This window comes from Clinocottus analis, unplaced genomic scaffold, assembly GCF_023055335.1.
Source record: "Clinocottus analis isolate CAN_PGR_092001 unplaced genomic scaffold, fCliAna1.0.p SCAF_15, whole genome shotgun sequence".
NCBI classification, from domain to species: Eukaryota; Metazoa; Chordata; class Actinopteri; order Perciformes; family Cottidae; genus Clinocottus; species Clinocottus analis.
In genome coordinates this window covers 6,617,100-6,644,988 of record NW_027175876.1, presented here as the reverse complement: position 1 = coordinate 6,644,988, position 27,889 = coordinate 6,617,100, and the positions used below count along the sequence as shown (strand labels likewise).

The following is a 27,889-nucleotide window of genomic DNA, read 5'->3' as shown; positions in this document are numbered from 1 at the left end:
GAAAAATGCTTTAACTCTCTTTGATGAATGCATGCCCAGTGCAGACTGTTCTAGCTAATAGAACTGCATGGAAGACGGATTGCACACGTTTCAAAGGGCAGAGTTCATGTTCCAAATCATCATCATCATGCGTCTTGGTGGACCAAAGGCTTATTGGACAAAACACAATTCACTTTCCAAAGCTGAAATAGACTTGTTGTTTCTGTTTGGATAATAACATCTAATACAGAAAATAAACAAATAATGACTTCTCGTGAATGTGCCGTACTGACTTTAAATAGCTCAGCTCATCCATCTTGCCGATATGCAAAATAAAGCAGTGGAACATTTAATGAGCTCTTTGTCTGGCTGGTTACATATAACCATACAAATAGAAAATGTATCTTACGTAGAGTGATATTCTTTAAAGGGGACATATCATGAAAAAGAAGTACTTTTTCAGAGCTTGTGCACAACCATTTGGGTATCTGGAATGCCAACCAACCCACAAACTGTGGGATTGCTTAGATTAGGAAAGATTTGGTTCCTCTCCCAATGTCACATGCAGGCTCATTAGAATATACCGCCCCCCATCTGAGTATGTTCACCAAAGCTTGAATCTCTCAGGTCTTCTCCAAAACATTATGATTTTAATTTAGTACATTATGGTCCAATTTAGAGTGAAATAGATGATAAAGCAGGGCAAGGTAGCAGGGTACATTCCGATTGATAGATCTGGGAGTCTGGGAGTTGTCCATATTTTTGTCTTCCAACTTTGACCCTTCATGTGTGTTATGTAGCCCTGATGTAAATGTCACAAGGATCCAGGGTCAGGTGCTCGATGCTTTTCTAGTCAGAGTGCCACCATCTCTTGGCCACGTTCAGAAGCAAGTGATTTTTACCGGCCTACTTCACAAAGTCATAACTAGTTTACAGGAGATAAAATGGCGTTGATTCATCCATTAATGCAAAACAAAAAAAATAGATATACAAATGTGCAAATTTAAAGAAGGGGCCTATGATGCTTGAATGCCTGGAACAGAAGAAGCAGTATAAAAACAAAGTGATGGCTTGCGGGGACATTTCATGCCAAAACAAAAGGCTTAAAACAAGCACGTAGTGTATCTTCTCGGCACATTCTGGATTAAATGGTACTTTTCAAATATTTGTGGCTCCATCTGCACCACAAAAAGCCATCTCTTTGACAGTTGCAAATTCTCACGAACACTTGCTCTAATGTGAATGCAATGATCCGGGGCAACCGGTATAGGAGATTGGCAGATTCTGGAAATTATATGGATTACAAATGTTTTCCAACATCAATCACTGACAATAAACCAGTGGAATAAATGCAACATGTTTCCCAATTACATGGGCATCCATTATTAAGTGACAAACCCTGGCAACTTTCGTCAGAAATAAACAGAGCTGCCTCCTACACTGTATCCACTTGTCTTTATACATCTTTTGTATACACAGAACATTTTTTTTTTTACTAAAACCAGTAAACATTCTGCTTCTTCAAAATCAAAATCAAAAGCATGTCACTCACTTAGTATTAATAGTCTTCGACATGTAAAAAAATCCACAATGATTTGCTTCCACTCGCACACATGCATAGTTCAATCCACCCACCTTCCCTCCTGACACCCTCATAAGGTGTCTGAAGGGACTCACTGAAATGCAATTCAAATAGTCTTTCCTCTTTTTTTATTCGACCAACTCTCTTAAATCAGGGACAGGTAACAAAAAGGATAATATAATATGCAAGGCAGATGTTCAAAATTGACAAACAGTATTCCAATAATCTCTAATTGTGTATGCATTAAAATGGTCTGGCCGGGATTTTGTTTTCGTTATTTAGGTGATGGATCGGAATAGCATCTGTCGGATTAATAAATAAAGATGAAATGCTATCTGGCTCTGTGGGAGAGATGGGGCGGAGCTGTATTCTTCAACGTGTGGGAGCTGAATACTTCTCTGACCGAGAGGGATAGGCATTGTCCTTATTTTGGTTTGAGGAATTGATTTGTTGCTTTGAAAAGGAGTGCCATAATCATGCAGCATTAATACCCCTTTCCAAAGGGGTATTTTTTTTTCCCCTTTACTGGGGAGCACAGCCTGTTGGATGAAAGCAAACAACAGTGAAGGTGTAGTAATACTTTTCGTTCTGTTTTAATTATCATTCATTGCTGTTCAACACAAACAAAAACTGCCTTCTCCGAATCAGTCATTACAAAATAGATGAAAATAAAAGTCTTTTAATACACCCCTGCAGAGCTTTACTGAATAGTGTCCTGAAGCTGACACCAAGTGCACAACATGCAACTGTACATGCTACACAGTAGAAGGTAGTTCCTGAAGTTACAAACCTGCACTTTACAAAAAGACTAATAGTTTGGATCTCTGCTGTCAGCCAGCAGAACTCTCTTCAGACACTCATTTATTGAGTACATTTTCTTGCTATAGGTTATTTTTACCTTCTGGCTTTGGCTATAGAGTATGTTTTTTTTCTTCTTCAGAAATCATATATGTTTCCCAGAATCCAGTCCAGTGGAGCTTTCCATAACTGTAAATTCTGCTTCAATGTTGAAGACTTCAGTGTAAGGAAAATCAATTCTCATGTATCTGGGTAAGCGATGGATGATCGCAGTGGTCCAAACTTCTGAATGAAGTCTGCCTGAGCCTGGACCAGAGCCTTCTCATCTATGTACACTGCCGGCCTCCTGGCTGCAACAAAGTACTGCACCTTCCTCAAGCTCCAGCCAAGAACGTACATGAGCAGGCCACACACAGCTGCCGTCGACCGGCCCACTCCAGCGTTACAGTGGACATAGACGGTGTGACCGTTCTCCAAGAGCCCATGAAGCAAAAATACAGCCTGGGGAAGCATCCGGATCCGGCCTGCAGAAGAAGACAATAACACACACCACATTCGGAGGGGAAGGCTTGCACCATTTGATGTCTTTCTCATTGCGATAAATAAAAGACCAAAACCAGCAATGTGTTAGTTTGTTTTAATACTTTGACGTTTCGTGATTCTGTTTGTGGCATTTAGGCCCAAACTCATTGATCCCAACTATGTTCAGCTGTGAATTAATGCACATTCAGTGTTATAGTGAGAATTATGGCACCAGGACAGTGTATGTGATTGACTTGGGATGAAGAAGATGCCCCTTTACGCAAATATTTGGCTCATTGGTGCGTATTTAATATTTTTTGTTAACAATGTGGGTCTTTGGCACAGAAACAAAAGATACATCAGCCTTTAGATACGCAGACAATACTTGGTAGGATCAATTCATTGATGGTTTACAATTTGGGATCATCTTTGGAGAAGAAGAATCTTAAATTCAGTATACCGTAAAGGTCATCTGTTGTTTGCCTTAAGCCAATCCATGCATGCTTAAAATGTACATTTATCACAATCCTTGTGCAGGTTGCTGGATTCTTGAGTAAAATATTCCACTGTCAGGAATAAACTACAGGTATCGACAGCTACACATAGTAGTAGTTCTGTATATCAGGTAATTTAGTTTGCACTTATGTTTACAAAAGGCATTCTTTCTTTACTTGAATTTACTGTGGAAGCATCAATGGCACTTCTTTTGTGACTTACACGAGACATGAGACACTATACTGTAACATCCTGGTTAAAGGAGACCTGAGACGTTGATCAGTGGCCATGGCACGCTATAATACCAGCAATCAACAAAGATCCTTCTGATGTTCATTTCATGCATTCATCTAATTCTAGACATTTTCTAAAATAATTCATTCTTGTTGATTTTCTGACCTTTAAATATTTGCATGAACGTTTCAGTCAGCTTTACGAGGTGAAAAAACGACCCGGTGAAGGTTGGAAAACTGAGTAGCTTTAAAGCTTTCCAGCTGGACGACTGTTCTGCCAACGCACTGCCAATGTGTCTCCCAACTTTTAAACACTGTTATTATTATGTATTTATTCTTGTATATCCCGAGAATTCTCCTTACCCTCAGTGCTCATGTCAGGCGTGGGTATCCACACGTACACCAGGCCACATTCTTTGTACAAATGCATCATGGTCTCAGGAGTCATGTCTTCTTCAAGGTTGCGCCTGCAGCCATCGGAGTTGTTCACCACATCGCACTCTGTCTGGAAGTTCATCACTGCAGTAATTCCCAATTCTTCCTTCATCTTTATCGTCACATGTTCCACCTGTCGAGGGCAGCTGCCCAGCCAAATTTGTGGCAGCACCCTGGGGGCAATAAACAGGGATGCATTCATCATTTCTATTCATGTCGTTATTGTATGCCACACACGCTGAACTAGTGGGGTTTGTGAAATGACTGACTACACTATGAATAAAAAGCAAGCGAATGTGCAGGTGAACAATATCAGATGACACGGCGTCAGAATGGATCTGCTTTTTAAGAGCTGATGATGTTTTATTGACCCCTTTAATTCTCCTGATCACTGTGCTTTGAGAAAGACTCAATTTAGTGCTCATTAGCATAAAGTCAACAACCAGAGGGGGTGAAACGTAAAAGGAAGGAAGGATGCGGCTGATCTGTGATGTGCCACGCCGAAGTGAACTGCTCTTTTACGCCTCTTAAGAATTATCTCTCAGAAACCATATGAATATAACACTTGGACCATACAACAACTCAAAAGGTGAACTGTACAAGTTGCAGAAAACCAATTTTAGCAGTTTTAATGTCTACTTTTTTTTTTATCTATTACACTAATATGAGAATTGGAAGATTCTAGATGGTTCATTGTTAACCCAACAATGTAGGAAAATACTTTATGGAAAGGATGCCTGACTTGTCTCCAGTGCTCAGTTGTATAAGTTAATTGTATGAATTGACTCTTGTTCAGTTCAACCGTATAAAACAGTTACAAAAATGGCTAAATAACCTTCAAGTCTTCTCTTCCCTAAAGACCAACATGAGTGACAAGGCACCTGCTCGGGCCGGTGAGGGAAAGTCTCTTTGAATCTTTGAGCATTGAGTTATTGCAGAGGTGAGTGTGTATGATATTTGGGGCTCCATGGATGCAAGGTCTGAAAGACTAATTTGAAAAAAAAGAGCTATTAATAGGGAGGACACAACGGCACAGTGCTTCCTACTAAACACAGGTCCTTGGCAAAAGCCTTGTAAGGTCTTCGGACACTAATTAAAACCTGATCATACCAGCTAGGCTGCTTATTCTTATGCAAGTTATGTACTCACTGCCTCCAGGGTCCCGGCCTAATTTCTGCTGCGCCTGGTATATCATGACACCAAGTATGTGCCTTCAAAAAGGAAGGCATGCATGTGTTGTTTGATTGAGTTAATGCTGGGTGTTGTGTGTGTGTGTGTGTGTGTGTGTGTGTGTGTGTGTGTGTGTGTGTGAGCGGGGGAGGGGAACGGGACGGGGTGGGACTATTTGCTCAACAAGTAATGCCCAGTAAGTAGATTTCATTAAAATATAAAAAGCATCCACTAAACCTTCAACTTGAATTGTTTTTGTTGCAGAGGTCCCCCACATGCTGAGTAAATTACATCACTACTGCTCAAGCTTCTACATTTTTTAAGTTTGTGTTACAGATGTTTGTTTAATTATAGTCTGTGATGCAGGCATATTAAAGGTATACTGGTGCATAAAACAGTCAACATGATGGTAGACTGTTTTTTGTTACCCAGTGGATGACGGATCAAAGACATGACATTCATCCTCTGGGCACATTAGACATTGCCCTCCCGAGTGTTTGCTAACCCGATAATACATTTCTGGAAACTTTTAAAAAGGGAAAACTCATTTTGGGCGCTCTAATAGGGTGCTGAAAATAAATCTAGATACTTAAAACCTTCACAAACTTGTAGAATCTTGTAGAAAGTACTAAGGGTAACAGTTCATTATTGACTTTCAGCATCGTCTTTGACAGATTTATATTTACATGCATATTTTTTAACAACAAATAGTTTGAGGGTTCCTTTTTAAATCCTGTGACAAAAAAGTACCTAAGCTCTATTCTGACTGGAGCATAGAGTGACTGATTTTAATTCAACTATTGATCCTGCAAGACCGATTTATCGATGAGGTGCTCTGTGATGACACAAACAACCCATGATCTTTCTTTTATAGATTTAAATCCCGTACATACCGAGATGTACTTACTGTATGAAACAAGACTTGTGGACTACTTTCTGAAAGGACAAAGATTTTTAAGCACAGACAGCATTTATAACGAAATAGGAGAGCGCAAGGTCAAACAACAGTGACCAAGCCTAAGAGGGTGTTTGTGGCTTTGTCTGCATCGTGAGAGAGACAACTTTCATCGAGAGGGCAGTGGGACACGACTGTTCTGCCCTTTTAGCAGGACGGTCATGTCCACAGCAGAAGACGCAGGAGCTAAAGAAATGTATCTCACTGATTTAGTATCACAACGAAGCAGAATTCAAACTGAGAACAAAAGAAGATTGGTTATATTCGAAAACTGTAAGGAAGATAAGGGAGGAGGAGCAGTGTTGTTCAGGAAACAATCACACGTCAGCATGAAAATTCATTGGCCCCTGGAGATCTCATTATTTTTCTGTATTATTAAATGTAGTACACACATTGGATTTTACATCACAAAGGCGGAAACTTTCAACGAGCATCACACTTCCTTAAGGTGGGGGGAAATAGATGGATCACAATTTGTACTTGTTACAGGCTACAAGAAGTACTTTGGCAGCGTGCAGGACGCGCACTTGAGAATATATGCATGTTCAAAAGACAGAAAATCCCAAAAGAAAACCATCAAAGCAATAGTTTCAATAATTTAGGAAAATAAAACATATCTGACCGCTTTTAATGTTTTAACACGTATTTTACCCATGCAGACCAAATCCTCCTTTTCATGCGGAGGAAAAAAGTAAAGCTCAGCAACAACAGTAAAAACACCCTGAGGCTCTGATGCTGGCGGGCATCTTGCTAGAGTACAGCTCAGCAGTCTATATTCAGGGTACAGAACTGACGCTGCATACCTCTAACAGTTTAAAGTCATGCTGCCAACTTATTGACACGGATTCTAAAAGCTTTTCGGCGACACTTGTTGAATGAAATCTAGATACTCACAGCATTCCCATACGGCATCACAATGATGCCGTTGGCTTTGTTTGGCTGCTGTACTGTATTACCTGGTGAAATGAATGGCCTTCTGACCAGCCACACCAAAGTAGAAGTTGGTGGTGTGTTTCATCTCATCTGTGTGTCCTGTTTCCTCTATCCAGTGACCAATTGGATGGCAGTAGACTCCATTCACCATGTTCCTCTGATCATATAAACAACATCTGTCATGGCTCGGACCACTACCTGGTGACAAAGGAGACAGCCTTTCAGCAGGTTAGTGACTATATACCTATTTAAGAATGTTTTTAAGAATTCTTTCCTGAAAAAAACAAAGGCAGATGTTGCCTATATTTGTCTTTGAGAGACCAAATATACCATGTTGCGTTGAACAGGAAAAACAACTTTTAAATTGGTCTAATAATAAAAACAGAGTAACCAAATACATTTACTTTTGAGGTACTTTTATTGAGTCGTATCTCTTTCTGTTAAAGAATACTTTCACTCCTCGATAGTTCAGAGGGAAATTGTACAGCTTGTACTCCACTACAGTTCATCAATCTGACAAGTTCAAAAACTAATTCTTTTTCAGATTTGAATAAAATAGAAATCACATGATCAGTTTATAAAATATGATGCTTTCAAAAACTTTTTTTTAAATTTTTTTTACAAACAACCCAGACTAACCCATTTACTGTTGCAGATAATATTTGTGTGCAGTTAAATTACATTAATTACACTACGGTATGATTATGAATGCAGCACCATTGAATGTAAGTTCAACACTGGGGCTAGCAAACCAAACATATTGGTAAAAAGTTTTGGTGTAGAAGTACATTGAAGCCACTCGCCACCGATCATTTAGTCAATACCGCCATCTTGTGGCGGTAAAGATGGATTACACAAGAAGAACCAAACATGGCGCAGTTATTTTCCTATTTTGCCTGAAACGTTACTTTTGATGGGAATTGAATCAATGTGACGTCCCAAAAATAATGTCCCTTTTGCACGCGGCAGAATCTGTTGCCACAACATCAGAGGACTGATTGTATACCTTCCCAGATACACGTGCCGCGGACTCTTTTGACGAACTTGAACCACAAGGCGTCTTTACACGGCTCCGCCAGCTGCACGTCGCAGATCCACAGACACGGTTCGTGTGTCGACAGCAGGAGCTTCCGCGAGGCTTTCATCTGAACCGCTCCGCGCGGGTCCCAGTTGCCCATTTCCGCACGCGAACCCAAAACATAGACCTCCACGTCCGAAGACTCCGGAGTGAGAATGACACCAAACCTGAATAACATTGTTTAAGCCTCAACCAAATGACACGTCCTCAATCGTTAAGTATGGCGGACTTGGGGGTTTCAAGCCTAAATTTGAGCTTTTGTATTCAGTCTGCGTGGCCCATTGACTGTAAAGTGGAATCTAAAAATAAATCGGAGAGTGTAGTTTGCAGCAAAGAGGGAGTAGAAGGGATGAAGTCTCACTCTGTCAGAATTACCGCGCACCATACATCACGGTTATCAGAGTGAACTCTTTAGATCTCAATAGATAGATTCACAGATCTTTATAGCGATAGATCTAGAGGATGATTTCATTTCGGTGATGAGAAATGCATGGATATAAAGCAGATCTCATGCAAAATAGTTTCCTCAGACATTGCTAAACAGCAATTATGTGTATCTCAATAGAGTTTAGCTATGACAGACACAGTCACCTCATTTAAAAGTAGACTTAAGACTTTCTCCTTTGATAGCGCTTATAGTTAGGGTTGGCTCAAATTTGCCTTGGTCCAGCACCTAGATATGCTGATAGGCCTAGACTGCTGGGGGGTATCTTAGAATACACTAAGCTCCTCTCTCCTTCTGTATTCATTCATGTCTCTTTAATGCACATTACTAACTCTACTTTTTCCCCGGAGTCTTTAAGCTTTCATCCTTCACAGGTTTACATGGATCATGGCCATATCTGCACCATGGTCCTGCCCGACACCTACTGCTTGTTAGTATTATTAGTTGCGCTGCTATTACTATTAATACCAAAACTGCCTTTATTATCAATATAATGTACATCCACTGCTGCTGTAATTTTAAAGTCGTAACTTTTTCATCTCGCCTACTACTCATTGTATGAATGATTTGGTAAGTGTTGCGGGTGAGAGGGAAGCCTGGGTCGGCCTGCTGGACCTGCTGGATGAAAATGGATGGAAAATGGATACAGATTGTGCCGAGGTTAGGTGCCAGGACAGGATGTTGTATGTGTACAGATTGTGAAGCCCTCTGAGGCACATCCATCCATTTTCATCCAGCAGGTCTAGCAGGCCGACCCAGGCTTCCCTCTCACCCGCAACACTTACCAAATCATTCTGGTGGATCCCGAGGCGTTCCCAGGCAATCTGGGAGATATAATCCCTCCAGCGTGTCCTGGGTCTTCTTCTGGATCTCCTACCATTTGGACGTGGATGAAATGGTAAGTGTCTAGAAGGTTGTCCAGAAGGCATCCGAATTAGATGCCTGTCAGACGACTCCTTTTGACACGGAGTAGCTGCCTTCTAGGGCAAATTCTGTATTCTGGGCTATACAAAATAAATTCAATAGACACGATTCAGTAGTTTGTATTTATTCACTCAAACATTACAGCAGTGGTTTTTAGAGGTACACCTGGTGGAAAGCTGAATTTTAATAAGTTCCCTTTTTGACTTACATTTTTACTCCAGCTCAAGTCATGTTGACTTACCATTTTTTTGCTCAAAGATTGAATGTAGATCACAAATACAATATGCATCCCTCCCTTCCCATTAACCCTCATTCACCTGTAATATATTGTTGAAAAGTAACACCCTATAAAAGCCAGGTATATGTAAAAGGTGAAAAGCAAGAGCAGTAGTAATAAACAAAAAACTGAAACATGTAGTACTTTTCAGCTCGGTAACATGTATCATAGTATGCAATAGAAGCTGTGACTTTATGAAGGTTCAATATGTTTTAATGCAAGACAGTAACCCTTTAGATTGCCATTTAATTCCTCAACACATGTCTTTGTAAAACATAATTCACATAAAGTTACAGGTACCCCATCATAGGCTGACTTAACATGATACAGCCTAGAGTATAGTTTTCCAGAGTTTAACCCACAACCCAGCATGCAAGACGGGTGTTAAAGAGTATTGATGTTGTTGCCTCATGCACAGAGATACAAATGGCTTGAGTTAAATAGCAATACTGTTCTCGATAAGAGGAGGGTCCAGGTAGCTGTAGGGTATTTCAAGCTGCAAGTTTCTTGTTGCAATTGTCTCACTGAGGTAAGACAACTCTGCTTGAAATTCCTTCATCATCTGCTTTATAGCAGGCTCATGGAATCGTTCGTTGGGGTATGCACCAATGGGAACCTGCAAAAAGCACAAAACAGTAAATCAGATTGACACAGTACTGTGTTTGGTACACGCTTTATTTGAAACACGTTTAAAATGTGGACATGATATAATGAGTGTTCGTCATCACCAAACTTACCATGTCAGAGTAATTCTCTGATAGGAGGCGAGCCATTGCTGCAAATTTGACTGTCTCTCCAACATTTGGGAGCGTCTCCAAAATCGTCTCCATGCTTGACTGCCCCTTAGTGGTTGGAGGAGGTTTGCGCAGCAGGAGTGGGCCATTTGGTGTCCAGAAGAAGTAGTCAAACTAAATAATGATTTCAAGATGTAAAAACTTTGATGGAAAACCAATTAAATTAACTTGTTTTAATGTTAAACTTTGCTGGATGAAGTTATGTAAATCTACACTGGGAATTCAACCTTACCACCTTTGTAATGTTCAGTCAAATGAAAAATGGAATGAACAACAAAATGATTGTAGGAGCTCAATGTTCATACATCTGAAGTATTAAAACACAATCATACTTGAATAAACATCAATACATATTCCAATGTCCCAACTCATTACCTGCCCATTGTTTACTGCAGAATGTTGACATGTCACTGTGAAGATCACCATGGTGATGAATTTGATCACCTCCTGGACAGTATGAAAGCCAGCTGAAAACCCTGTTGGTAGAACAAATACTATCAGTTAATTATTGCAATCACTATCTTCATTACAATGCTGTAGGTTTACTGTTAAATACCTGAGGCTTTGTTTCCCAAGAAGCCATGTGTGAATATCTCACTGATCCAGTTCTGCAGCTCAGTGTCTTTACACACTTCACTGTCTGAGGGGTAGTAGTACTCCACTACTGCCTTCACAAAGCTAGTGAGCACAAATTAGATTTACATGTTGTATATGTGAATAAGACAGAAAGACTCTAATCTGTTGCTTGTAGAATAAATGTGTGTGGGCAGTTGCAATATTCATTGAAAGATCACCTGTTGATGATGTTCCACAGCTTCAGACCATCATCTCTGTAGTAGAAGTTGGGGATGGATTCAAGTCCTCGTGCAGTGATGTTCTCTGGCAGACAGAGAGAGCTGTAGGTCGTTTCAGAGAGATGCCTTCTCATGAGCTCCGTCAGTCCGTCGTATCCAAGTGAACTCTAATAAATCATGAATGGACACATATTTAAAATACAGTCACACATGTCTTCAAGTAAAAGAATCATGCATTGTATTCTGATATGTATTTTACAGAGCCATACTATACTCAAAGCCCCATCCGGTCCAAAAAGAGATACGCGGCCTCCAGTGTTGATAAACAGAGTGGACTGGAAGTGTGGAAACAGCAGCTTTGCAGAGAAAGGAAACATTTTATCAGGCAGTACATCTTGTTTGTGTTGTTCAAAGGAATCCAGAAGCAAACAAAAGTGAAAACAGGCTTTCAACAAGTACTTTTTTTTCTTTTACAGGAGTAAACCCTGATGGCTGCAAAGTTCTTTATCTGTAAGTTAACTGTCACTACAAAATCTAGAAAATTAGTAATAATGTAGGGGGTTCATCATTGGAAATTGTAAAGCTCTTACAAAAGGCCAATAAATTTGGTGTTCGCTATTCAGACATTTTTGCATACTAGAAAACACACACACACAATTAGTTTTACTATGGAAAGGAGCCTTTTAATGTTTTGTCTTTTCTAGTCAAATGGTGGAGGATCATTGTAATAGAATCTGGAGAGTGATATGCAAATGTCTCTTATAGAGTGTCAGAATGGCAAAAACTTATATCGAGTAGATGTGGTCGAAAAAAGTGGACTAATAGAACGTCAAAAACACAACATTAGCAAACTCTGTCATCTAAACTGACTTGGGAAATATTTTTGATTCCAGGGGCAGACTTTTTTTTAGATACATGTAACTTAACATTTTTAATGGTCTTTGTTGATCATGAGATGTAAACAGCACACTAACAGGAAACGAGCTACAGAGCAATTGACAAGACACTTTGGGGACATCCCCAAGTTTCCTATTCAATATTTCCTCGTTCCTCTGTTTCCCTTATTATTGAGCCTGAAGTGTTTGTTTTTTAAGAAAATCTTCTAAGCCATTGTTTTATTGCTTCATTTTTCTTTGAACATGAGAAAGAAAATATGACCCAAAACCAATCTGACTCCCCAGTAGGAATAATTTGTGTCCCATTGCGTCCCGCTTTGAGGGGTCTAACCATTAAGTGTACTATAAATAAGTTAATTTAGATGGAACAAATAACACGCATTATCGCTTTCAGGTAATACATACTTTTTAAATTGTAATTTATGCGACTATTCTGAGATCAACATAAAATATTAGTTAAGATATCAAGTCTTTGCGTTTTAAACTTGTATTGCATGCATTCCTCATCTCTTTTCCTGTAAATTCCTGTCTTGACATACAACACCCGAAAGTATACCTGAAAAAAATCATTCAAATGTCAACTCATCAGTTCAAAGAAATAGATTAAAAAAAAAATACCTTATAGAGAGGATGAATCACGGAGAAGCTGCGGAGAGCAGCAACAGCATAGACCTCTGCCAGAAAGTGAGTTTTCATGAGGTGTTGGACTGCTTCATGATCCATAGTATCAGCATTTTTAATAAACATCTTGGCAAGCAGCCAGTCAGTCTCTGAGTCGCTGGGCAGAAAGATGGGGTTCTGCTCAGAAGGCTGTTGATGCAACTGGAATTTGATGAAAACATATTTAGTTTCTGTAGGTTCAAATAGTGCAAGTGGACTTTTGAAAACATAGTAATGTACGGTGTAATGTAACATGATCATGTGACCTGTATTGCGATGGGCATCAGTTTGTTTTTTGGGTTTGAGTAGAGCAAACAGAGACCAGCAGTCACGTGCAGAGGTTCTCCATTATTGTCTCTCGGGCGTATTCCATCCATCTTCTTCTGGTCATAGAGGAATATATTGCCTTTCTGTATGTGGATGAGAGACAGAGAGAGAAGCGTTTCAAACATCAATAGGTTTCACAGACACATCGAGGCAATACGATATTGGGATGATAAACACATACAGTCATCTCCCAAAGCACAGATTATCTCCAAACTAAAGCCCCTCTTCCTCTTCCATACCTTCATTTCCTCCTGCAGAGAGCTTCCCTCTTTCAGGAACGGCTTCACCATCTCCTCTGTGACTGCGAAGTTTGGGGGAAGAGCTGAGCAGCGCTTGATCACCATGGGGTTGAGTCCATTCAGAAACTGGAATCCATAGAAATCATCGTCCTTCCAGTGCTCTGTAACATACTCTGGAAGAATTGCAAATATGAGATATAATACATTATCTATACATCTATTTAATATTTAATGTCTAACTTTTTTCAAGTACAAGATGTTGATCATAGTCTTTGCTGGTTTGTTCCTGAGAGATTTCTACTTTGTCTAAAAATGTATTGTTTTACCCAACAGGAACGACATCCAATCTAATGTAATTCGATATTTGAAAATGGAATTGCACGTTCTTTCAGACAGACACACAGATTCCCCAGTCTCATGGCTATCAGGAGACATGCTGACTTTGTGTGTAAGATTAACCAGAGACAGTAAGATAAGAAGTCTGAATATTACAGTGAAACGGTAACTGATTAAGAGTGAATATGTTTTTCTTCCAACATTAGCTAATTATGGGTTGTATAGACACACCGTGCAGATATACTTTGCCAAGTGCACCTTTCTAATTAAAAGTGTGCCTTGGGTTTGCATTTTGGTAAATCACAGAATATTACAGAGATATTACTCCCTAAAACACTTAATTAACTTCATAAGCAGAATATCAACTTTTCTTGAAATGCTTTCATATATATTGTATTAATATCTTTTCAGAATTAACTATTGTGTTGAACTAATGATAGAATCTGCCAAATACTCTTTTATATTCATGCGCTTATTGTTATGAAATTATGTCAATGACATTATTCATGATGTGCATCATCGGGAAAAACATATTCATTCACTGGTTTTGAAATGATGTCAATGACATTATTGTTGTGACTTGCACTGCAGAGGTGGATCATGGGGAAAACAAATACCTGACATTGTTGTCTTTTTCCACCAGAAGATTTTTTTCATGTCTTCAATGCTTTCCCATTTTTCAGCAGATCCAAGCAGCCCCTTGATCTTCAGCTCAAGACCGCTGAAGGTATACATGATATATGATTAAACAGCATACTGCATTCTCAAATTGACTTTGTTCCTCAAAACATAGAACCAGTTGTTATCTACGTAGACATACGTTTTCATTTTCACGAAATCTATTTCATCTGATTTGGACTTAGAGAAGCGGATTTCAGCTGGAAGATCCAACGCATTATTGAAGTTGTTGATGTGAGGTATTCCTTCAGCCAAAATCTTCCATCTGAAAAATAAATAAGTTACCAAAAGGCACGTATGAATTTCTCCAGATGATTTCTGAGACCATAACAGCAGCTCCTGGTACATGCTGTACTGCACACATACACACTTACTGGTAAAAGCTCTTTCTAAGGATCAGCTCTTTTTCGCGGTGGTCAAGCAACAGGGGATGGTCCTCCTCAAAACCCTTCAAGGCTGAAGCATGAAGGGAACATAACATCAAGACAACTTTAAAAGACACAATTGACAAAACCGTCAACAAAACAAATGTGTGAAAAATAAGTTATATCTATAAATCTCAATATTTAAGATCCTTTATCAACTATTGGGGGAACTTGAAACCGACCTCTCCCTCCTCTGAGCTCCACCAGTTCTCCTCTAGAGATCCATCTGTAACAGGGGAAAAGAAGGGCTTCTCCTTCAGGAGTCGTCACCACTATTTTGGAGAGGTACCACTCATCTTCTGGGAGAATGGCAAAAGGATCTTTCTCCACCTTGAGCAGCAGAAGTTTCCCCAGAGACAGATTGGTGCTCAGGGTGTAAGTTCCTGTCTTGAAACAAAGAATAATGTGTAAATTTAAACAAATAATTACAATAGAATACAATTCAACATGACTGTTATAGTGTTTTAAATAGTAAATTACCCTTAATATTTAATATAACGTAACACAATGTATGTATCTAAGGCATACAAATGTCCACAAATGTGTTTTCAGTGTATGATTTTAAACATAAGATCAACCAAAAATGTATTGTGTGTGAATACGCGGTAGTCTTAACATCACAGAATGTTAAAGTCAACGCAGTACAAATGTCTGCACAGACCGGACAATCTTCTTAAATATTTATTTAAATATTAAAACAAATAGAAATCTAGATCAACATCTAGGAGGTGCGTGGTCAAAGACAAGCCAACTGGCTGGTTAAAGCCCTTCATAGGATACATCCTGCTACAAATATAAGAAATTCTAAAGCAATGAGCTGGACTCTGTATTTAAACGTAACATGTGACCTTAGCACCATGAAGAGGAAATGCCATTAGATTGTGTTTTCACTGTATGATATGAAATGTTATCCTGTGAAGATCAACCAAAAACAAATTGTGTGTGAATGCGCGGTAGTCTTTGTAACATCACACAAGGTCAAAGTCAATGTAGTTCTCCTTAGGAATAGAAGAGTCTACAAGTCCAGGTGGAAAGAAAGAGAGAAGCAAAGGTTGGCTTAAGTTTAGTGAAGCTATGCGAGGTCTGCGTGTGCCAGAAAAAGATGTCGTCATAGCAGGCATGATTGTTCAATCAGAGACTAACAATACCCAGAAATAAAAACTCTGAACAATGTCATACTCTCTGTTGTCTGGGTCCACCACCACACCCTGTGACATCAAGTGTATTAATTATATAAAAGGTAAATGGTCCTTCAATTAGTCCGAAGACAAATACTACCTCAGCATTTATGGAAACACAAACAAAAGTCATTACATTGTCCCAGATCTAATTTAAGGATGTTAAATAGGATTCAACTTACTGTCCCAGTCACATGGTCCCTGCCAAAGTTGTCCAACTCGGTTCTCTCACTCTGCCCTTCAGTTCCAAATAAGGTGACATATATGTGGTCCCATGTTCCTGCATATTTCATGTCACCTGTTGTGACTTCTAGCTTGTACTCAGCCATGATCAGTCTGTGGAAACTGTCGAGAAAAAGAAACACATTTACATCTCTAAATTGCAGAGTAAATGTTTCACATCTCTGCAAAAAACACATTAATGACACTGTATGACTGTTTTGATCTGGTTTACTCTAAATATTTTGAAATGATTTATTTAGCTTTTGATATTTTTTCAATTTTTTTTCTAATAAGTTTTTCTCCAATTTCTTGTGAACAGTGATAAAACTACGTTGTTAACACTTAACCTTGACGAAGATTATCCTGGTCACATTACTACAAGTGTATTATTTGGATCATCAACTGTCATACCACGAGGAAAGAGAAGGAAAGAGAAGGAAAGAGAAGGAAAGAGAAGGAAAGTTCATACCTACACGTTCAGGTTGAAGCTGGTCTGTGTTCCTGCTTCTTGTCTCTTGTAAGACCGTCCTCCCTGCCTTATATCTGTTTGCTACTACCTCCCGCCCATAAGAGATGATGTAACTATAAACTAAACATCTTATATTTCTTGTGTTGTTATTCACCTTTCAGACTAGCTGCTCTGTGCTACTCTAATCTTCTTTGTCAGTGTGTTCCTGTCCTGGTTGCAGCACATTTTTAACTGAATTTTGAATAAACAGAATTCGACCGGCACTTATCATGGCGGCCACTTCGGTACTTCTGGGTCATTTAATTCAGTTAGGGACTTTCCTAAGCAAAAAGGACTATTTGACCCTTGCTCACTACCTTGTAGGACTGCGCCAACCCTAATTTCTGGTTTTGTCACCTTTATGCCAAACCACCTACTGATCCTGCTTCCTTCAGATCATCTGAGTCCGAATAGTCAAAAAGGGGAAACAGGTCCGATCATCTCACCACATCAGAACCGATGTTTCCTGGCATATCTTTCACTTTGCCACATACTTGTTCAGTTATTGGTTTGTTTCATCATAATTGTGCAATAGATCTGGCTGACGTTCAAACAGGCCCCGTCTCCAGTTCTCTGGAAGGTTTTTCTTGACAGTTCTCATGTACGAATGACTAATTTTTTTACTGGCTACGACAATCGAATGGCTAACTGTTCTGATAATTTGTGTAATTTCACAACACCACTACCGGTAACCTAATGTGCAAAGCCCAACCCATCCACCACTGGAAAAACACTCATGCTCTTCCAACTAATCTGAGGAAGGCAAAACACTCATGCTCTTCTAACTAATCTGAGCAAAGCAAGTTCATGTATAGCACATTTCCACAACAAGGCGATTCAAAGTGCTTCACATAAAACCATTAAAAAGCAGAACATGATGCAGATTTAAAAACAGTCAAGAAAACGTTAAAACAGTCAAGAAAAAAGAAAAAGAAAATGAATAAAAGTTGCAGTGCATGGTTTAAGAAATAAAAGTCTACTAAAATTAGTGGGAGGCTCATTTAGTAGTGTCCGATTCGTAATTAGAGGAGCATATCTTCTCAGAGCTGGGAAGCAGCAGGGGCAGACAGATTGGGCAGACTTAAGGTTTTTGGCAGAACAGACAACCATTAGATTGTAGTAGCCAGTAAATACCCCTCTGTAATCGTCGGGTAACACAACAACCCTTTATTTATTTATATGATTCTCTTGAGGTAAATTTGACCATTTTTAAACTGAAATCGAAGGGTGTACTGAGAAAGGCCCAAAGACCCAGACCAAAACTATTCAAACATACAACAATATTTCCATGGATAACAAGGCCTTACAAGGTAACCAAGAGATGAGAAACAAATTCAATGATATATAATTGCTTTTAGTGTATTTTACAGCTAATTTAAGACATGGGTAAAAACTGTCCGTTAACATAAAGTGATGGTAACATAAAGCTAACACAAGAGGAAGGATAAACAAAACACGATCTGAAACATGTAGTGGAAGAGGGATCCTCTGTTGCTCTCTCTATGGTTTCCTTTGTTTGGAGGGAGTTTTTTTCTGTGCCGATGTGAGGTGCCAGGATAGGATGTTGTACGTGTACAGATTGTAAAGCTCTGAGGCCAATTTTGTATTCTGGGCTATACAAAATAAATTGAATAGACACGATTTAGTGGTTTGTATTTATTCACTCAAACATTACAGCAGTGGTTTTTGTAGGCACACTGGCGGAGATCTGAATTCGAATAAGTTCACTTTTTGACTTACATACATTTTTACTCCAGCTCAAGTCATGTTGACTTTTACCATTTTTTTTAAAGATTGAATGTAAATCACAAATGCGCGATGCATCCCTCCCTTCCCATTAACCCTCATTCAACTGGAAAATATTGTTTGGAAGTAACACCCTATAAAAGCCAGGTATACGTAAAAGGTGAAAAGCAAGAGCAGTAGTAATAAACAAAACAAAAACTGAAACATGTTGTACTTTACGTTACAGCTCGGTAATAACATGTATCATAGTATGCAATAAAAGCCGATATGTGACTTTATTAAGGTTTAATGTGTTCTTATGCTAGAAAGTTATCCTTCAGTTTGCCAATATGTGGTCAATTTACCCAAATAGCACGTGCAATTTGCTGCAACCATTTCTGGAAAGAACAAATATTTTCTACATAAACTGCTCATTTATTTAATTCCTCAACACATGTCTTTGTAAAACATAATTCACATAAAGTTACAGGTACCCCATCATAGGCTGACTTAACATGATACAGCCTAGAGTATAGTTTTCCAGAGTTTAACCCACAACCCAGCATGCAAGACGGGTGTTAAAGAGTATTGATGTTGTTGCCTCATGCACAGAGATACAAATGGCTTGAGTTAAATAGCAATACTGTTCTCGATAAGAGGAGGGTCCAGGTAGCTGTAGGGTATTTCAAGCTGCAAGTTTCTTGTTGCAATTGTTTCACTGAGGTAAGACAACTCTGCTTGAAATTCCTTCATCATCTGCTTTATAGCAGGCTCATGGAATCGTTCGTTGGGGTATGCACCAATGGGAACCTGCAAAAAGCACAAAACAGTAAATCAGATTGACACAGTACTGTGTTTGGTACACGCTTTATTTGAAACACTTTTAAAATGTGGACATGATATAATGAGTGTTCGTCATCACCAAACTTACCATGTCAGAGTAATTCTCTGAAAGGAGGCGAGCCATTGCTGCAAATTTGACTGTCTCTCCAACATTTGGGAGCGTCTCCAAAATCGTCTCCATGCTTGACTGCCCCTTAGTGGTTGGAGGAGGTTTGCGCAGCAGGAGTGGGCCATTTGGTGTCCAGAAGAAGTAGTCAAACTAAATAATGATTTCAAGATGTAAAAACTTTGATGGAAAACCAATTAAATTAACTTGTTTTAATGTTAAACTTTGCTGGATGAAGTTATGTAAATCTACACTGGGAATTCAACCTTACCACCTTTGTAATGTTCAGTCAAATGAAAAATGGAATGAACAACAAAATGATTGTAGGAGCTCAATGTTCATACATCTGAAGTATTAAAACACAATCATACTTGAATAAACATCAATACATATTCCAATGTCCCAACTCATTACCTGCCCATTGTTTACTGCAGAATGTTGACATGTCACTGTGAAGATCACCATGGTGATGAATTTGATCACCTCCTGGACAGTATGAAAGCCAGCTGAAAACCCTGTTGGTAGAACAAATACTATCAGTTAATTATTGCAATCACTATCTTCATTACAATGCTGTAGGTTTACTGTTAAATACCTGAGGCTTTGTTTCCCAAGAAGCCATGTGTGAATATCTCACTGATCCAGTTCTGCAGCTCAGTGTCTTTACACACTTCACTGTCTGAGGGGTAGTAGTACTCCACTACTGCCTTCACAAAGCTAGTGAGCACAAAATAATTAGATTTACATGTTGTATATGTGAATAAGACAGAAAGACTCTAATCTGTTGCTTGTAGAATAAATGTGTGTGGGCAGTTGCAATATTCATTGAAAGATCACCTGTTGATGATGTTCCACAGCTTCAGACCATCATCTCTGTAGTAGAAGTTGGGGATGGATTCAAGTCCTCGTGCAGTGATGTTCTCTGGCAGACAGAGAGAGCTGTAGGTCGTTTCAGAGAGATGCCTTCTCATGAGCTCCGTCAGTCCGTCGTATCCAAGTGAACTCTAATAAATCATGAATGGACACATATTTAAAATACAGTCACACATGTCTTCAAGTAAAAGAATCATGCATTGTATTCTGATATGTATTTTACAGAGCCATACTATACTCAAAGCCCCATCCGGTCCAAAAAGAGATACGCGGCCTCCAGTGTTGATAAACAGAGTGGACTGGAAGTGTGGAAACAGCAGCTTTGCAGAGAAAGGAAACATTTTATCAGGCAGTACATCTTGTTTGTGTTGTTCAAAGGAATCCAGAAGCAAACAAAAGTGAAAACAGGCTTTCAACAAGTACTTTTTTTTCTTTTACAGGAGTAAACCCTGATGGCTGCAAAGTTCTTTATCTGTAAGTTAACTGTCACTACAAAATCTAGAAAATTAGTAATAATGTAGGGGGTTCATCATTGGAAATTGTAAAGCTCTTACAAAAGGCCAATAAATTTGGTGTTCGCTATTCAGACATTTTTGCATACTAGAAAACACACACACACACAATTAGTTTTACTATGGAAAGGAGCCTTTTAATGTTTTGTCTTTTCTAGTCAAATGGTGGAGGATCATTGTAATAGAATCTGGAGAGTGATATGCAAATGTCTCTTATAGAGTGTCAGAATGGCAAAAACTTATATCGAGTAGATGTGGTCGAAAAAAGTGGACTAATATAACGTCAAAAACACAACATTAGCAAACTCTGTCATCTAAACTGACTTGGGAAATATTTTTGATTCCAGGGGCAGACTTTTTTTTAGATACATGTAACTTAACATTTTTAATGGTCTTTGTTGATCATGAGATGTAAACAGCACACTAACAGGAAACGAGCTACAGAGCAATTGACAAGACACTTTGGGGACATCCCCAAGTTTCCTATTCAATATTTCCTCGTTCCTCTGTTTCCCTTATTATTGAGCCTGAAGTGTTTGTTTTTTAAGAAAATCTTCTAAGCCATTGTTTTATTGCTTCATTTTTCTTTGAACATGAGAAAGAAAATATGACCCAAAACCAATCTGACTCCCCAGTAGGAATAATTTGTGTCCCATTGCGTCCCGCTTTGAGGGGTCTAACCATTAAGTGTACTATAAATAAGTTAATTTAGATGGAACAAATAACACGCATTATCGCTTTCAGGTAATACATACTTTTTAAATTGTAATTTATGCGACTATTCTGAGATCAACATAAAATATTAGTTAAGATATCAAGTCTTTGCGTTTTAAACTTGTATTGCATGCATTCCTCATCTCTTTTCCTGTAAATTCCTGTCTTGACATACAACACCCGAAAGTATACCTGAAAAAAATCATTCAAATGTCAACTCATCAGTTCAAAGAAATAGATTAAAAAAAAAATACCTTATAGAGAGGATGAATCACGGAGAAGCTGCGGAGAGCAGCAACAGCATAGACCTCTGCCAGAAAGTGAGTTTTCATGAGGTGTTGGACTGCTTCATGATCCATAGTATCAGCATTTTTAATAAACATCTTGGCAAGCAGCCAGTCAGTCTCTGAGTCGCTGGGCAGAAAGATGGGGTTCTGCTCAGAAGGCTGTTGATGCAACTGGAATTTGATGAAAACATATTTAGTTTGTGTAGGTTCAAATAGTGCAAGTGGACTTTTGAAAACATAGTAATGTACGGTGTAATGTAACATGATCATGTGACCTGTATTGCGATGGGCATCAGTTTGTTTTTTGGGTTCGAGTAGAGCAAACAGAGACCAGCAGTCACATGCAGAGGTTCTCCATTATTGTCTCTCGGGGGTATTCCATCCATCTTCTTCTGGTCATAGAGGAATATATTGCCTTTCTGTATGTGGATGAGAGACAGAGAGAGAAGCGTTTCAAACATCAATAGGTTTCACAGACACATCGAGGCAATACGATATTGGGATGATAAACACATACAGTCATCTCCCAAAGCACAGATTATCTCCAAACTAAAGCCCCTCTTCCTCTTCCATACCTTCATTTCCTCCTGCAGAGAGCTTCCCTCTTTCAGGAACGGCTTCACCATCTCCTCTGTGACTGCGAAGTTTGGGGGAAGAGCTGAGCAGCGCTTGATCACCATGGGGTTGAGTCCATTCAGAAACTGGAATCCATAGAAATCATCGTCCTTCCAGTGCTCTGTAACATACTCTGGAAGAATTGCAAATATGAGATATAATACATTATCTATACATCTATTTAATATCTAATGTCTAACTTTTTTCAAGTACAAGATGTTGATCATAGTCTTTGCTGGTTTGTTCCTGAGAGATTTCTACTTTGTCTAAAAATGTATTGATTTACCCAACAGGAACGACATCCAATCTAATGTAGTTCGATATTTGAAAATGGAATTGCACGTTCTTTCAGACAGACACACAGATTCCCCAGTCTCATGGCTATCAGGAGACATGCTGACTTTGTGTGTAAGATTAACCAGAGACAGTAAGATAAGAAGTCTGAATATTACAGTGAAACAGTAACTGATTAAGAGTGAATATGTTTTTCTTCCAACATTAGCTAATTATGGGTTGTATAGACACACCGTGCAGATATACTTTGCCAAGTGCACCTTTCTAATTAAAAGTGTGCCTTGGGTTTGCATTTCGGTAAATCACAGCGATATTACTCCCCAAAACACTTAATTTCATAAGCAGAATATCAACTTTTCTTGAAATGCTTTCATATATATTGTATTAATATCTTTTCAGAATTAACTATTGTGTTGAACTAATGATAGAATCTGCCAAATACTCTTTTATATTCATGCGCTTATTGTTATGAAATTATGTCAATGACATTATTCATGATGTGCATCATCGGGAAAAACATATTCATTCACTGGTTTTGAAATGATGTCAATGACATTATTGTTGTGACTTGCACTGCAGAGGTGGATCATGGGGAAAACAAATACCTGACATTGTTGTCTTTTTCGACCAGAAGATTTTTTCCATGTCTTCAATGCTTTCCCATTTTTCAGCAGATCCAAGCAGCCCCTTGATCTTCAGCTCAAGACCGCTGAAGGTATACATGATATATGATTAAACAGCATACTGCATTTTCAAATTGACTTTGTTCCTCAAAACATAGAACCAGTTGTTATCTACGTAGACATACGTTTTCATTTTCACGAAATCTATTTCATCTGATTTGGACTTAGAGAAGCGGATTTCAGCTGGAAGCTCCAACGCATTATTGAAGTTGTTGATGTGAGGTATTCCTTCAGCCAAAATCTTCCATCTGAAAAAACAACCCCACAAAATAAAAGTTACCAAAAGGCACGTATGAATTTCTCCAGATGATTTCTGAGACCATAACAGCAGCTCCTGGTACATGCTGTACTGCACACATACACACTTACTGGTAAAAGCTCTTTCTAAGGATCAGCTCTTTTTCGCGGTGGTCAATCAACAGGGGATGGTCCTCCTCAAAACCCTTCAAGGCTGAAGCATGAAGGGAACATAACATCAAGACAACTTTAAAAGACACAATTGACAAACTGTCAACAAAACAAACGTGTAAAAAATAAGTTATATCTATAAATCTCAATATTTAAGATCCTTTATCAATTATTTGGGGAACATGAAACCGACCTCTCCCTCCTCTGAGCTCCACCAGTTCTCCTCTAGAGATCCATCTGTAACAGGGGAAAAGAAGGGCTTCTCCTTCAGGAGTCGTCACCACTATTTTGGAGAGGTACCACTCATCTTCTGGGAGAATGGCAAAAGGATCTTTCTCCACCTTGAGCAGCAGAAGTTTCCCCAGAGACAGATTGGTGCTCAGGGTGTAAGTTCCTGTCTTGAAACAAAGAATAATGTACATTTAAAAAAACAATTACAATAGAATACAGTTAAACATGAATGTCAAATACACATTTACCCTTTATATTTAATATAACATAATGTTTGTATCTCTAGCGGAGCCGAGGATAAAACCGCCAATCCTCTGATCGAAGGACAACCCTGCTCTAGCCCTGAGCCACAGGCCAAAGTTAAGCTTACAGTGGGCGTACACTTTAAATTAACCAACCAGATACTGCAGTTCCCTTCAGCCAATCATATCATTGCCGTCAAACATTCAAATAGGTTCTCTTCTCTGCAGCTGTCATTTTAGCTCTAAACAGTTACAACCTGTCTGGTGATAATCAAGGGTTAGTGATGCTGAATCCAAAGACTTTGCACATGTAATAACATATTGTTGAATTCTAAACAAGTCACACCTGATTGATATAACTTCAGCTATGCTAACAAAGAGTTGAATGATCATTAACTTTGAGTCGAATTTTGTCTTGTGCTTTTACTTTAATTTTAATTCCTGATTTATTCACAACACTCAGCTAACAAATTATATAGTGAATATCACGTTAGCTCTCAAATGCAGATTGTCGTCTTTTCGGTCGCATATTTCTGAACAATTACTACATGTCAATATTGTTAAAAAACAACTTTGACAAGCTTGACAGGCCTTGCAACAGTAACCACGGGGGTGGCTGGGCAAAGGGTTTATTCATAATTAATCTGTGAAGTTAACCAGATTGTGGGATTTTGTTCAATTATCATACTTTGAATATGAGTGTCAGAGTATATGAATAGGCATCAAAATAGAGCTTGTGTATCGAAACAAAATTCCCGGGTAGGATCCCTTGGACCCTCTGCAGAGGTCCAGGCTAATCCATCAATGACTTCAAACCCTAGACACTCTCCTGGCGCAATGAAAATCATTGAGAATAAAAATAGTACATTTTCTCACCGATGGTCTCATTTACTTATGTAGGTTCTATTGAGGTATTAGTATTACATTGAGACTTTCAAAACCAGTTAAAACATCCTTCACAGTAATTTATTGTATTAATTATATAAAAAGGCAAATGTTTCTTCAATTAGTCAGAAGACAAATACTACCCCAGCATATTTATATACATAAACAAAAGTCATTACATTGCCCCAGACCTAATTTAAGGATACACTTACTGTCCCAGTCACATGGTCCCTGCCAAAGTTGTCCAACTCGGTTCTCTCACTCTGCCCTTCAGTTCCAAATAAGGTGACATATATGTGGTCCCATGTTCCTGCATATTTCATGTCACCTGTTGTGACTTCTAGCTTGTACTCGGCCATGATCAGTCTGTGGAAACTGTTGAGAAAAAGAAACACATTTAGATTGTCAAGAAGAATGCTCTAAATCTCCGCAAAACAGCATTAATGACGCCGTGGGGGTATTCCAGAAAGGACGTTCAACAAACTCGGCGTTGACTTACTCTGAGATGGGGAAACTCTGGGTCTCCGGTTCCAGAACAGCTGATCTGCGTTAGTTCAATCAACTCTGATATATGTTCACCCTGAGTTAAGCGCGTGCACGACTATTATAAAAAAGCCATCATCAATGGAGCCCCGATATCACGAGTCACCACGACAACGGAAAATAACAGATCTACATATTTCACAGCGATGGAGTTGGAGGTGCTTCTGCAGGTCCACGGTGAATATGAGCACGTATTTCACCACAAAGCTCGCTGGCAGGTTTTCTACAAGAAACCCAGAGTTTCTACCTGTCTCCTCCCCCATGAAGAAAGCTGCTACACATTGATCGCCCATTCCTACCAAATCCGATTGACATCGAAGCCTTAGTGATTCAACATGCTTTACGTCGTGAGAGAGTCTTCTGACCCAGATTAGACGTTTGATCATTTCCAGAGGAATATTTGTTAGAAGCTGTTCCTGTGGACGTGCACTTACATCACACTCAGAGCAAGTGTTATGCATCGCGCTACGTTTTTTTTTTGTGTGTGCAAACGGTAGTTTTACTTTTAACATCGGGGCTGCAGAACACTTCGGAAAGGCAACAGTTTATAGAGTTGTGAGGAAAAGTAACCTCAATACTTTAATTAGTATTTTAATGTGTGTTTGTGTAGGCTACAGCGTCATACTTTAAATGACTTCAATAGGTACGAAATAAAAATGTGGACGTGTCTCCTATGTGGGGTATTAAGTGAGAAGACGTGTAAAAACAACATTTTATTAAGGGGTTAATTTACTATTTCAAGTAGCCACTGAATTAATATTTACTTTGTTTAATAGCATAAGTCAATTATAAAAAATTAAAGGCGCAATCATAGCCTAGCAATGTATTTCTTACCTTTTTGAAGTATGTTTTTATATTTCATCTTTAGCTGATTCCAGGTCATTTTTACCCCTGCTGGATTGCACCTGAATGAAAATCAGATTTCATTCCTACTTATATTCTGCTACGATCTTACGGTTAAATGTTATGTCAGTGGAATAGTACATTCAAACTTCCTCGTTGACTCGGGCAGCAGTCTTTTCCCATGCCGTCTTTCTCTCCTTTGCTGCTGCAACTGTATTGCCTTTGTGGTGAAATACGTGCTCATATTCACCGTCGGCCTACAGAAGCACCTCCAACTCCATCGCTGTGAAATATGTTGCGCTTTTGTTTTCTGTTGTCATGGTGACTCGTGATATCGGGGCTCCATTGATGATGGCTTTTTATAATAGTCGTGCACGCGCTTAACTCAGGGTGAACATACTCAGAGTTGATTGAACTAACGCAGATCAGCTGTTCTGGAACCGGAGACTCAGGCCCAATCCCAATCTCCACCCTAAACCCTCAAGCCCTGAACCTTCAGGGACTCACTGACGTCAGCTGCTAATTGGTTGAGTGTGAGAGTCTGTGAGGGCTTGAGCTGGTGTGATTATGAATGGGACAGCGCTTTACTGCAACATCACGTGACTATATTAACAATATTGTGTACAATTATGTATTTATTTTATTCTTTTTATTCACTGGTTCAAACGTCTTCCTCACAAGATGAGAAGTCATTTTATATTATTTATTCACTCAGAGTTTATAGACTCAGTTTGTTAAACCTCCTTTCAGAGGTAAAGTAAATTCATGAAATACCGCCACCTACTGGTTGAAAGGTAGACCCTTCACTCTGGTCTCATATAGGCTCTGCTCTGTGTTCACTCAAGAAACGGCACAATACGATGGAAAAATAAATATATTCAACTCTACACACACACACACACACACACACACACACACACACACACACACACACACACACACATTATTTGATTAAACTATATTACGAACTGTGTTGCATTAACTGAACTGTGTTGCGATTAATTGAACAGTTGATTCTTGCTGTGTACATATATACATGCATATTAAACTGCCTGTAGTCTCTACTGTTGCTAATTTAACCAGGTGTATTTATTCATATTTATTAATTAATCTTCTTCTAACGGTACTCTGCGATGTGTTTGCATCATATAAGACTGTAAATAAGAATTAAATGACCGTAAATAATAATATCTATTACTGGC

General features: G+C 38.9%; 3 protein-coding genes across 6 annotated transcripts; all 3 read right to left on the bottom strand.

The window, feature by feature from the left end:
* Window positions 1-653: 653 nt before the first annotated feature.
* On the bottom strand, window positions 654-8,452 carry epm2a (EPM2A glucan phosphatase, laforin). The gene is made up of 4 exons (XM_068577665.1): window positions 8,109-8,452; window positions 7,126-7,300; window positions 3,973-4,217; window positions 654-2,883 (listed from the first exon to the last, which is right to left on the bottom strand). Exons 1-4 carry the CDS (start codon window positions 8,356-8,358, stop codon window positions 2,600-2,602), a joined length of 954 nt encoding a protein of 317 aa, XP_068433766.1. The 5' UTR covers window positions 8,359-8,452; the 3' UTR covers window positions 654-2,599.
* Window positions 8,453-9,872: 1,420 nt separating this feature from the next.
* Window positions 9,873-16,948, bottom strand: LOC137785633 (hydroperoxide isomerase ALOXE3-like). Its single transcript, XM_068577050.1, has 15 exons — window positions 16,849-16,948; window positions 16,336-16,498; window positions 15,158-15,362; window positions 14,925-15,006; window positions 14,693-14,815; window positions 14,490-14,593; window positions 13,537-13,709; window positions 13,237-13,380; window positions 12,929-13,132; window positions 11,684-11,770; window positions 11,415-11,581; window positions 11,177-11,298; window positions 10,996-11,096; window positions 10,564-10,734; window positions 9,873-10,442 (listed from the first exon to the last, which is right to left on the bottom strand). Exons 2-15 carry the CDS (start codon window positions 16,480-16,482, stop codon window positions 10,263-10,265), a joined length of 2,010 nt encoding a protein of 669 aa, XP_068433151.1. The 5' UTR covers window positions 16,483-16,498; window positions 16,849-16,948; the 3' UTR covers window positions 9,873-10,262.
* A 2,074-nt stretch (window positions 16,949-19,022) lies between these two features.
* On the bottom strand, window positions 19,023-26,971 carry LOC137785563 (hydroperoxide isomerase ALOXE3-like). 4 transcript variants are annotated; one of them, XM_068576913.1, is made up of 16 exons: window positions 26,829-26,958; window positions 25,801-26,749; window positions 25,514-25,676; window positions 24,137-24,341; window positions 23,905-23,986; window positions 23,661-23,783; window positions 23,458-23,561; window positions 22,519-22,691; window positions 22,219-22,362; window positions 21,911-22,114; window positions 20,664-20,750; window positions 20,395-20,561; window positions 20,153-20,274; window positions 19,972-20,072; window positions 19,540-19,710; window positions 19,023-19,418 (listed from the first exon to the last, which is right to left on the bottom strand). In XM_068576913.1, the coding sequence occupies exons 3-16, from the start codon at window positions 25,658-25,660 to the stop codon at window positions 19,239-19,241; spliced, it is 2,010 nt and encodes a 669-aa protein (XP_068433014.1). In that variant the 5' UTR covers window positions 25,661-25,676; window positions 25,801-26,749; window positions 26,829-26,958; the 3' UTR covers window positions 19,023-19,238. The 4 variants fall into 4 exon arrangements, with proteins under 4 accessions (XP_068433014.1, XP_068433016.1, XP_068433013.1 ...); XM_068576915.1 differs by having other exon boundaries at window positions 26,679-26,749; XM_068576912.1 differs by having other exon boundaries at window positions 25,801-26,971.
* Between the last annotated feature and the right edge of the window lie 918 nt (window positions 26,972-27,889).